The sequence below is a fragment of the Mustela nigripes genome, chromosome 17 (genome assembly GCF_022355385.1).
Source record: "Mustela nigripes isolate SB6536 chromosome 17, MUSNIG.SB6536, whole genome shotgun sequence".
Lineage (NCBI taxonomy): Eukaryota > Metazoa > Chordata > Mammalia > Carnivora > Mustelidae > Mustela > Mustela nigripes.
In genome coordinates, this window is record NC_081573.1 from 17,904,418 (window position 1) to 17,916,004 (window position 11,587).

At 59.4% G+C, this 11,587-nt stretch overlaps 2 protein-coding genes across 3 annotated transcripts in view; both read right to left on the bottom strand.

Moving 5' to 3' along the window:
• Positions 1–111: 111 nt before the first annotated feature.
• SCN1B (sodium voltage-gated channel beta subunit 1) lies at positions 112–7,822 on the bottom strand. Of its 2 annotated transcripts, none has more exons than XM_059382990.1 (6): positions 7,633–7,822; positions 5,836–6,002; positions 4,805–5,045; positions 1,261–1,402; positions 844–920; positions 112–759 (listed from the first exon to the last, which is right to left on the bottom strand). In XM_059382990.1, exons 1-5 carry the CDS (start codon positions 7,670–7,672, stop codon positions 854–856), a joined length of 657 nt encoding a protein of 218 aa, XP_059238973.1. In that variant the 5' UTR covers positions 7,673–7,822; the 3' UTR covers positions 112–759; positions 844–853. The 2 variants fall into 2 exon arrangements, with proteins under 2 accessions (XP_059238973.1, XP_059238974.1); XM_059382991.1 differs by lacking the exon at positions 7,633–7,822 and adding an exon at positions 6,779–7,230.
• A 2,893-nt stretch (positions 7,823–10,715) lies between these two features.
• GRAMD1A (GRAM domain containing 1A) overlaps positions 10,716–11,587 on the bottom strand; it is a 20,389-nt gene continuing 19,517 nt past the window's right edge. Inside the window, exon 19 of the mRNA XM_059383506.1 lies at positions 10,716–11,165. Coding sequence (XP_059239489.1) covers positions 11,073–11,165 — 93 coding nt within the window. The 3' untranslated portion in view covers positions 10,716–11,072. The remainder of the gene's footprint in view (positions 11,166–11,587) is intronic.

Genomic DNA, 11,587 nt, shown 5'->3' on the forward strand with positions numbered 1-11,587 from the left:
ACCTGTTCCTTCCCCCTCCCTTTCCCTGAATGTGCACCCAAAAGTGCGTTGGAGGTGGGGGGGACCAAGGCTTTTGGAGAGGGTGACAGGGCTCAAGAGAGAGACTCTGAATCAAGTCCAAGAATCTTTATTTCATGAATAAAACTACTTGTGTGAAGAGAGAAGAGGCTGAATGGGCCTTCCTAAGTGGCCCCAGTCCAAGGCTGGTGAGAGAGGGCAGGGCGGGGCTGGGGCAAGAGTGCATCACAGGGAGAGGGGACCCCAGGTCCAGCCAGAGGAAGGAGGGAAGTGTCGCCGGGGGGTCTTCGGTCGGAGTGGGTCCCAGAAACCCCCTGCCCCAAACTGTGCCGCCCCATCCGGACCCCGCCCCCGCTGGGTGGGGGAGGAGGGCAGGGGGTGCTGGGCCCCAGTAGTGTGCATCTGAAGCGGCCAATGTGTGCAAATCAGCAAGAAGGAAGGATGCGGAGCCGCTGCCCCCGCCTCACCGCCCCCCTCCTAAACAGGCAGCAGAAGCAGGGGTGGGGACAGGGGCAGTATTGCTTTACCCATCATGCATGGCGCGGGTGGGCGATGGGGCAGGAGGAAGTAGGCTGGATTGGGGGTGTGAGCCAAGCCCCCTGCCCCCTCCCACCCAGGCGGCTCCGTTGGCAGGACTCTGAGGCTCGTGGAGGTCCAGGAATGGCCAACCCCCATTGGGGGCAGGCTGTGCCCAGATGTTCCCCATCAGGGCTGGCTCTTCCTTGAGGTGGAGCCCAGGGCCTAAAGGTGAGGGAGAGACAGGTGTCAGGGATCCAGCCAGTTGACCCCCGCCCAGGCCCTCCAGCCCCCTGTCCACCCACCTACCTTACTGGGGCTATTCGGCCACCTGGACACCCGTACAGTTCTCCTTGCTTTCTGAGGTGATGGCCAGGTATTCTGAGCTGTAGGGGCAAAGGCCAGGGGTACAATGACCAGCATCATCAGTCTGGCCCACCCCGGGGGAAACTGAGGAGGGTGGGGGTCTCTGCCCCAGGTGCACAGGGTTTGGAGTTAGAGAGGTGGGGCCTTCAGGCTGGACATCCAGGGATCCACGGGAAGCCCAGGCATGGGGCCTGGAGTCCTGAGTCTGAGGCAGGAGGGGACTCAGGGGGTCAGATTCTGAGTCCTGAGGGGAAGGCACTGGGGCCTGACCTTACCCATCCACAACAGCAGATGGACGTACCCCTCTGGGAAACCCATGTGTCTGGGTCACCTGACCCCACCCCCACCGGCGCCACTCACGCGTTCTCTTGTGCGGCGGCCTCAGTGGCTGCAGCGATCTTCTTGTAGCAGTAAACCATCTCTGCCACGAGCCATATGGTCAACACCACGATGAGCACATACATCATGATCTCTGACACGATGGACGCCATGTCTCTGTTGGCTGCAAGGGCAAGCAGGGTCAGGGGGCCATGAAGGCCAGGCTCAGGAAGCCTGAGGTGCCCCAAGCGTGCGGGGTATGAGTCTGGCCAGGTGAACTGGCCTCCCTGGGCCTGGTCTGCCAACGGGACCATGCTGCTTCCCTAGAGTCATCATTGTTACCATCATTCCTATTTTCTTTTAGAGCCCAGTGCGGGGCTTGAACTTGCAACCCTGAGATCAAGACCCGAGCTGAGATCAAGAGTGGGATGCTTAACCAACTGAGCCACCTGGGCGCCCCATCACTGGGATTCTTAATAACTAACCACTGTCCAGGGGGCTTTGGGATCCCCCTTAGCCTGCCTCCCTGTGTGGCTGGAGGGGGCATCTGTTTCATTCAGGTGGCTGCAGGTTCCCCGGGAGCTGCAGCTTTGCAACCAGAAGGCTCAGATTCAGATCCCAACTCTGCTACTTGCCAGCTGTGTAACCTTGGGCAAATGACTCAACCTCTCTGAGCCTCAACTCCCCCTCTGTAAACCGGGAAGTGACAGTACTCATGTCTCCTCACGGGGTTACTGGGAAGAGAACACGAGTTAATCCCTGTAACACGCATGGATGGGCTTGCGGTCGGCACACTGCCCAACTGTTGGCTATTCACCGACATTTTCCGGAAACCTTCTGTCCTTTCCACCACACTGGCTCTTGCCATCGGCAGCTTCCTCTCACTTAGCCTAAATTTAAACTGTGGAGGGGATGTGCTCAGCCAGGGAACCAGAAGCGAAGGCCACTGTGACGTCCCTGGCCGGATTTCACAGGTGTCCGCCCCATACTCCTGGGGCCTCTCCTTCCGGGTGACCAGGATCTCATTTGTCCCCGCTGTCCTCACATGGACTTTCCTCCCATCAGTGGGCACTCTCTGCTGCTCCCCGTGCAGATGGCACCGACGCTTTCTGGGCCAGAGGGAAAGAGGGCACAGGGCTGGGTGTTTCTCCCCTGCTTCTCTGCCGGGAGGAGCTGGGGCAAGGACTCAACATCATTCATTCATTCAAACGTTCGGAATGCGTGTCATACGGAGAACGCGTGCTTCCAGCCAGACTCTGTGCTAAATTCTTTGTGTGAGCATCTCCCTGCGTCTCTGAAACACCCCCAAGGATAGAGAGAGTGCTGGCTTCCCACATCAGCTGACCTCAGGAAGCACACTGAGTTGGACTGTGGTTGGGTAAAGCGCGCATCTTCAGCATTTTCCTCCCTGCTCCTGGAACTCGGGGCTCTGATGGAGTTAGGTAATCTGCTATCTCCTGCTCTCCCCATCGGATTAGGACAGTGACTGGCACGGCTCTGCAGCCGATTTTTCAGACAAGAACACTGTGGCTCAGTAAGGGGGCGGCTCTGGCAAGGACGCACGGCCCAGGACCAGATTCGGAGCCGGGATTCAACTCCAAGTGTTTAACTGAATGCAGGCTCTGAGCAATTCCCTGCTCTGGAAACGACCATAGCCAAGGAAGCATTGGGTAAAAGGCAACGTATGTCCAATGTAAACTCCACCAAGCCACACAGACATTTCAGGAGGCGGGACTGTCATTGTCATTCCCCCATTTCACAAAGGAGGAACTGAGGCAGAGGGGTCACTGTGGTGTGACGAGTAATGGTAAAAATACGACAGTATGCTGGCTGACAATGAATACAGTAGAACAAGTAAAACTTTCAAATACTACAGTATGATTAATCTAAAATACTATAGCATTGTGGGTAAAGATAAAAATACTCTAGTATGATGGACTATGATAAAAACACTGTTGTGTGTTTGGTAATGTTAAATAGTATAGTATATAGTAATATAAAATACCATACTATGGTGATAAGAAAGAAAAACCACTAGAGTATGTTGGATACTCCCATAGACTCTGGGAAGACAGCATACAAAGCTCTTCCTTTGGTAAATGTGAAGAACACAGGCTCTGGGAGGTGGTAGAATATGCTAGATCAAGTTTAAATGGGGCTCTGCTGGGTCCGGGGTGTGCTCCATCCCCAGCTTCCGACCCACAAGGGCAGAGCTCAAGAAGCAGTAGGACGGAAGGAACCTGGGAACCTCCCTGCTCTCCTGACCCCTGGCCTCCGCACTGATTCCCAAGAGAGGATTGACACAGATTTTTGTGAAGCCACAGGATTTGGGGGCGGTTCTTGTTCCAGCCACTCCCAGGGGCGGGGCTCCATCTTCCATATCCGTGGGTGGCCGCCCACCCAGCATCGTGACCTACAGCAAAGAGGAGCTCAGACTTGCCTCCTGCGCTGAATCCTGCTGGTTCACTTTGATAACAAACGTAAAAATGCTAATTATCAAAAGAAACCCACAGGCTCTGGCTGACAGCAGAGTGTAGTGAATCACGCCAAGAACAGATACGGCAGTCACACATGCTTGGTTGGGTTCAAATCCAGGTCCCAGCTCTGCGATCTCGGCCACGTAATTTTACCTCCCTGAACCTGGGGTTTCCCGTCTGTAAAGTGTGGACAGCAGCAGCCCCTAGCCGGGAGGGTGGGTGGGGAGGCTCCATGAGGGACTGCACCCCTCTTGGGGAAAGGAAGGACAATGCACAGTCCCGTGATAATGTGCGGGCGCCGTGGGCCCCACAGGATATACTTGCCGTGGTTCTTTGGTGCCTCAGGTTCTGGGATAGCTTCCTGACTCTAAGCCAATGGGCCCTCTGGCCCTGGAAAATTCCAATTTACACCCATCGGAAGATGGTTCAGAGAAGGGATCCAAGGCAGCTGGAGCCAAAATGATGCAATGTCCCCAAACGCCTGAGATCTTTGCTGTACGCTGTGGCCCCACACCTGCTGCTTTGGCTATGCCGAGAGCTTGTTAGAAATGCAGCCCCCCCCCCCACCCTCGGCAGCCAGGGTCTGCTGAGCCAAGGTCTCCCAGGACGCTCACTCACACAGTGGAATTTCAGGAGCTCTGCTTCAGGGGACACACTCTTATCTCTTCAGCCAGGGTGACAAAGGGAGGAGGGGCTGAGGCTACCGGACAGTCGGAACCTCCACTGTCATTCCCACTACCTGGGCAGCTGACACCCACCCACTGCTCCATCCTCACACTTCGATGAGAGATGGCTACCGTTATCAGCCTGTTTCCCATGGGACAGCCCTTCCACAGAGACAGGAGGACACCTGCCTGACGTCCCACAGCACAGGTGGCAGTTTTGCATCCAGAACTTTTCCGGAAGGGGTCTGCTGGGGCTCCAAGGCAGGTTGAAAGGAAAGGAAAGCCAGAGCTGGGGCTGGGGAGGGAAGGTGCAGCTCCCCTCTGCTGCCGTGGGTGTTCGCCCGGCCCAGGCGTGGAGCCAGCCTGTCCCCTGCCTGCCATCTGTCCCACCATCTGGCTGCCGGTGGGCAACAGGGGCGAGGGTGCAGGCAGGGCCGGACTCACCTTTGTCCACCACCTCAAGGTGGATCTTTTTGACGACGCTGGTGTTGTGCTCGTAGTTCTCAAAGAAGAGCAGGCGGTAGACGTGGCATTCGTAATCGCCGGAGTGGTTGTAGGTGACGTTGGTGATGAAGATGGACAGGTCCTGCAGGTCCTTGGTGCCCCGGCTGCCGTTCCACACCACCCGGCCCTCAAAACGCTCATCCTCCTCCAGCTGTAGGACCTCGTTCTCATAGCGCAGGATCTGGGGGGCAAGCCGGGCCGGTCACTGTCTGCGCCCGTCCCCTCCCCCCACCCTCGCCCAGCCCATTCTGTCCCTCGCCCTGACACTCAGAGAGACAGCGGACACACAGGTGGCCACCATGACCCCAGGCATGGAGGGCACAGGGGTGAGGATGGTGCCCTGGCCTGACCCTGACCCTGACTGTGTCCCTGGGCCAGGAACGCACACTCATGTACATATTCCTCAGGCATTCCCCAACCCCAACCCCAGCCCTCTTTCAGCCTTCCTGGCTTTCACTCTCACCAGGCACACCCCTCAGCCAGGCAGAGAGGAGTCCAATCTCAGCCACAGCAGACCCCACTGCTCTGGGAGGCGCTGTGAGTCTGCGGAGCCTCCTCAATGTGTAGATCAAAATACATATAATGTAAAGGAAGGCGGGAAAGTTCTGCATCTTTCATGATGACTACCGGAGACGGCCTTGCTGGTATTGAATCTTTGTGCCACCGTGTGCCAGGGCAACAACCGGATCAACCCTCACCCAAGCCTATGAGCTAGAGCCCACCGCCACCCCGTCTTTACACAGAAGGAAACTGAGGCTCAGAGAGGCCCCGTTCCTGGCCCAAGGGCAGCAGCCAAACAGGGGTGGAGCTGGAATCTGAATCCGGGTCATCACAAATAGCACATTATCGGAAATGAGCAAATACCGCCCCCCCCCCCCCCCCCCCCCCCCCCCCTTCCCCCCCCCCCCCCTTCCCCCCCCGGGGCCCCCCCCCCCTCCCCCGGTCCCCCCCCCCCCCCCACACACACACACCTTGACGAACTCCTCAGTGCCCTTCTGGCGGAAGGTCCACTCCGTGAAGGTCTCGGCGGTGGTCTCGCTGCGTCGCTTGCAGGAGATGCACAGAATTTTGAAGGTCATTCCGTACACGGCCTCGGTCTCTGAGTCCACCTCCACGCAGCCCCCCCAGGCTGAGGACACTGCAGGGACAGCAGGCTCAGGTGGAACAGGGGCGCCCAGCACCCAATGCCAGGCTTGCTGGCTCTTGGCTCTCCGGCCTCTCGGAAACCATCTGTTTCCCCTCGATAATGAATACGAACGGACAGAACCAGACGCTCAGCCTGGCCCTGCCACTTGCTGTGTGCCCTTGGCGAGTCCCTCATCACCTCTGGCCTCAGTTTCCCGCAAACGGTCATCTCTGCTTGGAGGGGTTGCTCGGCAGATTCCACCAGTGAGGTAAAGCCCCAGCAGGGGGCTTGCCACGCAAGAAGCCCCCCACCCACCCAAACAACATAGGGCTGTCGCTGTGGGAAGTAACTCAGAATCTCTGCTCTGTATCCAAGTAGACACCCATGTACCCCTTCTTAGGAAGTCCCCCTGCCCATAGTACCGCAGCATTTAGGTGGTGGAACTAGAATTCCAGATGCGTTAGAAGTTCAAGGGGGACCGAGTCATTTCCCTAGCCCCAGAGAAGGCAAGGCCTCAGAGGGGTCACGGGGGGAGCTGGAACCAGGGCAGCCCTACACTCCAACCCAGCTCTCCAGTTCCCCAACCCCTACCCAGCTTCTCTGGCCCCTGTCGCCCTACCCCCAGGCTCCTCAGCTCCAAACCCCTCTCCCACGTCCTATCAGCTTCTTGAAACACATTGAGCTCTTTGCAGCCTCAGGGACTTTGCACCCCCCACTGGATTCCAGTCCTCTTGGGTGCCTCCTCCGTATTCTCACCTGCCTCCCCCTTCCTCAGCCCCATCGCTCACCAGATAATGCTGAGCCTCTCTGGCTCCAGCTCCGGGTCTGTTTCCGTGTCCCCCGAGTCTCTCCTTCTGTGAATCTTGGGAACTCCTTGTCTTCCTCTGCTGCTCTTTCTAACTCCTTGAACACCTCTGTGTCTCCCTTACTTTATATCCCTTACGGAGTCTGTATCACTTTGTGTTCTCTTTCCAGGCTCCGTCGGCCTCTCCCGGTCTCTCTCTCCACCTTTCCCTGTCCCTTTTAAACTCCACCTCTGCCAGTGTCTACCTGTGTCTCCGTCTCTCCTGCCTCTCTCAAGTTTGTCTCTCCGGTGCTCCCATTCCTAACTCGCTTCTCGTCTTCTCTCTGGCACACTCTGCAACCTTCTCGGTCTCCTTCTCCCCCGTTATTTCCGACTCCCAGTCTCGGCGGAGCGCTCCGGAGTACTCCGAGTCGCTGCGCCTCTCGCGCCTTCCCTTGCGTCCCCATCTCTCCATGTCTCTAGGTCTCCCCCGTCCCAGTCTCCGGGCGCCGCCTTCCCCCACCCCCTCCCGCGGCTGTGGGTGTCACATTGCAGCCTGCGGGGCTCCGGGAGCAGCTGACTCCGCGTTTCCTCGCCCCCGGCTGGGCGCCCGCAGCCGCCGAGCTGTGCCAGCCCGGCCCCCGCCCGCGCTCGCCCACCCGCACCTCCACCGCCCTCCCCCGCCCCGCTGCCCGCGCTCACAACTTCGGAAGCGGACTTAGCCGGGCCGGGGAGTGGGCCGCGGGGGCGGGGGGCAGCCCTCTGCCCGCCGTCCCGGGTCCCACGCGCTCACCCCACCGCCGGGCCACTGCCCGGGCCGTGCCCCACGCCGCGCACTTCCCCGCCCCGCGCACTCACCCAGTGCTGCGCCGACCACCAAGGCCAGCAGTGTCCCCATGGCTGCGCGGCGCCCGCTGCGCCCCCCTCCCGGGCCGCCGGTATTAATAGCGGGGCAAGAGGCAGCGGGCCCGGGCGGTGGTTAGAATGTCCCCGGGAGCGCGCGGGCGCAGCTGCTGCGGCTCTGGGACCGGCGAGGGGGGGCAGAGGGGGGGCGCGGCCCCCCCGCTCCGGTTACCGCCGGGGGCCCAGCCCCGGGGCCCGGCGTCCGGGCATCCCCGCCGCGCGGGCGGCGGCCGCTGCTCGGGCTGCTGCGCTGGCGCGCGCAGCCGGGCGCATTCGCCAGGTGCACCGACCCCGGCCCCGCTCCGGCTCGGGCGCGCTGGGGCGCGGGCCGCGGTCTCCTGCGCACTGCAGCGGCGGCGGCGGCGGCGGCGGCGGCGGCCTGAGGAGGGAGGAGGGAGCGGGAGGGGGCGGGATGAATCACCGCGGGGGGAGGGCGCGGCCGCCCAGCCTTTGCCGCAGCGGCCCAGGAGGCGCCCGCTGCACCGGCCTCTCCGGGTGGCGCAGGGGCCGCGGCTTTTGGGCATGGGCGGATGGCCTGGGTGTCCCTGACCCCTCCCGACTCTGGGGACCCCCAGCATCGGAGTCTGGGAAAGGTCACCTCCAGAGTCACGGAAGGGCTTAGAGGGCGTTTGGGGGACAGGGCTTCCGACTTCAGTTTATGGAGGTCATCCTCGTGGGATGGAGGGGGACTCAGCTCGGACCTCCAAGTGATGTCCCCTTCAGCTCCCTGACATCCGGGGCTGGAGGTCACTGTGCTGGAACCCAAGTAGTTATGAGATGGGGGTGTCGGGTAGGGCACCAAGAATACTTCAGACTAGCAGCTGGGTCGCGCTAGATCTAGACCAGAGACCCTGCTCTGGGGGCCTGGGGGTACAATGTTTCAGTAGGAGGGTCCCTGGTCTCTGATGTTACCCCCCCCCCCCCAACCACCACCACTGTCCAGGACCCTGCTGCCGGTTCTCAGCACACCAGACTTATTTCTGCCTCAGGGCCTTTGCCCACCTTGTTCTTCCCTCTGCCTGGACCACTCTTCCCCCTGGTGACCAAGAGGCTCACTCCCTCTTCTCCTGCAGCTCTTGGCCCCAATGTCACCTTCATCAGATCTTCTGTCCTTTCCCAGGAAACTGCCTCCCCTGTCCCTTACTTGACCAAATTTATTCATTTTGGTTTTTTCCACCACAGTTATCACTCACATTATACTCTTCCTTTATATATATCTTCCTCCCAACGCCTGGCCCTCCAGCCCTGGACTCCAAAGAGGCCGCCAGGTGAGGATACCACCCCATGCACCACTGTGTTCCCAGCACCTGTTACTATGCCTGGCACATTACAGATGTTTGATCAAGTGAATAAATGCCAACGGTAGAGCCCTTCTGATACGCCAGATCCATTTCCACCCCCCACCCCATCATGGGCAGCAAGTTCTATTATTATCCCCATTTTACGGAAGAAGAAACTGAGGCTGAGAGTGCCTCATGCCCTTGCCTAGGGTCATATAGCCGGCCTCAGGTGGGTCTGGGATCCTGCCCCAGCAATGCTGGGGTTTAGAGGTTGGGGGTGTGGGCTCTGGGCTGTCAGGACTCAGATGGGAGTGAGACTTCGGGCTGGCTGCTCAGGTCCTGGCCTCCAGTTCTGGGTGCAGTGAAGTTCCAGGATCCCCCTGACCCAGTCCCGCTGAGCAAGAGGAACCAGGGTGTGGGGCAGGCTTGGGGCAGAGAAACAGGAAGCCAGGGACACTGGACACCTTTGTGGTCTGGGCCTCTGTGCCAACACTTCCTGGGCTGTGAAATTGCCTTGCAGAAAATAACTCTTGCTGTACCGAGCCCTCCTCCTAGCAGTGGCAGTGAGGACAGGCCTTAGGCACTGGGCAAGGGCACCCACTCACAGCCTTACAAGCTGGTGTTCACTGAGCAGCTACCGTGGGCTTGGTGCTGTTCTCAGCGCTTTACTAATATTAACTGCAATTCTTCCCACGGGGTGGGTTTTGTCACTATTCCCAGTTAACAGGTATAGGAAACAGAAGCCCAGAGTAGGTAACTTGCCATGTTCACATAGCGAGAGGGGAGGCTGGCTTGGCCCTTTGCCACCCGTGGTCCCTCCCACCTCCATCCAACCCCCTCCCTACAGTCCTCTGTCCCAAGCCATTTATTAAGAAGTTTCTCACAGCCTGTGACATGTCAAAGGTCTCTCCTTATCTCTCACTCACTCTGCTACCAGAACAGGGTTGAATGAGACACACCTGGGTTCTACCTGGACCAGAGACTTGGCCTCTAAGACCATTTCTTCATTAGCAAGATGGTTCCAGATGGCCTCAACCTGTACAGGCCGTGGTAGGGTCCTGCAGGGGACATGACCCTGCATCTAAGTGTGGAGACACCAGGGACAGGCCTGCAGTGGCCTCAGACACATACCTATTGGCCTCCCCCCATCTCACGGAGTCACCGTGAGACTTAAACGAGCACCAACCCTTGCCACAAAGTCTGGTCCCCATTTGGTGCTTACTACAGGAGTCACTTCCCCTCCCCCCCACTCTTCCATGATGAGGAACATCAGCTAAATACTCACTCTGCGCCAGGCCCCATTGTGAGGCGCCACACTCATTAACGCAGAGCTTGTCAGAGTGGCTCGCAAAGTGGGATCCAGGGAGCTTGTCGGAAGTGCACACTCTCAGCCCACCCAGAGCTGCTGACTCAGAAACTCAGGGCAGGTGTAGGACTATTCACTTCTAAGAACCCCGGGAGACAAGTGCCGCTCATAACGCCCATTGTACAGAAGGGGAAACTGGGAAGCTCAGAAGGCTTGACTTGGGTTACGTGACTGCTAAGGATCAGGGGTAGGATCTGAACCCAGGCATCCAGGCACCTGCATATGCCCTCACAGCTCTGACACTGGACCCTGAAGACACAAAGCCCGTGAAAGATGCTGAAGAATCCCAGATCATGTGAGTGACTTGGGCCCCTGGAAAATGGACAGATTCCCCCTTCCAGCACCACAGGAGACCCCCGCCCACTCCCGGGGACCCTGCAGGCACAGCCACAGCTGTTTCCAACCCTTTATTGGGGCTTTCCGTCGGCCCCAAATAAATATAATACATTAAACCCAGAGCTGAGGGAATCGTGCACCCCAGAGGCGCCCCCCACAACCCCAGCTGGGCAAAATAAGTTAGCGGGGGGCCAGGCCAGCTCCCTGGCTGGGCCGGTGACGGCAGCTGGACTTGCACACGCTGGTCTAAAGTGCATCTCGGTTCTGTGGTCCCCATGTCTGTGTGGCCCCTGGCTGGGCCACGGGGAGGGGTGGGCGGGAGGCTCCCGGCGCTCACACCGTGCCAGCAGTGGCCACCGAGGCTCTGTGTCCGTCTATCCGTTAGAGGGGGTCGGCCGTGGGGCTGGGGTTCCTCAGGAGAAGCTGTCATCAGGCCGTGGCTGGGAGTCGAAGGGAGGGTCCGAGACAGTGATGCCTTGATGCAGCTTCTCCAGCGAGAACTTCATCTGGGAGGAAGAAGTGGGCAGGTGGGAGGTGAGTGCTGGCAGGGTTTCCTGCCATTGAGGAACTGGGGAGGCTCCAAAGAGATCATGTCCCCAACCAAGGTCACCCCGTGAAAACAGTGGAGCCATACTGCCCCCAGTTTAACTTCTAAGATGCTGGTGAAGGAAGGAGTCCCAATGGCCCAGGTTCCGGGCACACCCCTGCTATGTACTGGGTGGTCATGGGCAAGCCCCATAACTGTCCCAGGCTCCCCAGCTGAAAGATCCCAGGATGAGTTCAGGGCTCTGATGGCCGAACACCTAGCACTTGGCACAGGAGCTCTTCTTACTCCCTGCTGTGTGACCTTGGGGAATTCTGGGCTTCTCAGACCTTAGCCGCCCCCCCCCCCCCCCCCCCCCCCCCCCCCCCGCCGCGCCCGCCCCCC

What these genes read in the sequence shown, in the direction of transcription:
- SCN1B (XM_059382990.1), bottom strand. Translation starts at nt 7,672, where the DNA reads ATGGGGACACTGCTGGCCTTGGTGGTCGGCGCAGCACTGG. An exon ending in GGTGGTCGGCGCAGCACTGG is followed by an intron (nt 6,003 to 7,632) that starts GTGAGTGCGCGG and finishes CTGTCCCTGCAG; the next exon opens with TGTCCTCAGCCTGGGGGGGC. An exon ending in GCACTGAGGAGTTCGTCAAG is followed by an intron (nt 5,046 to 5,835) that starts GTGTGTGTGTGT and finishes CTTGCCCCCCAG; the next exon opens with ATCCTGCGCTATGAGAACGA.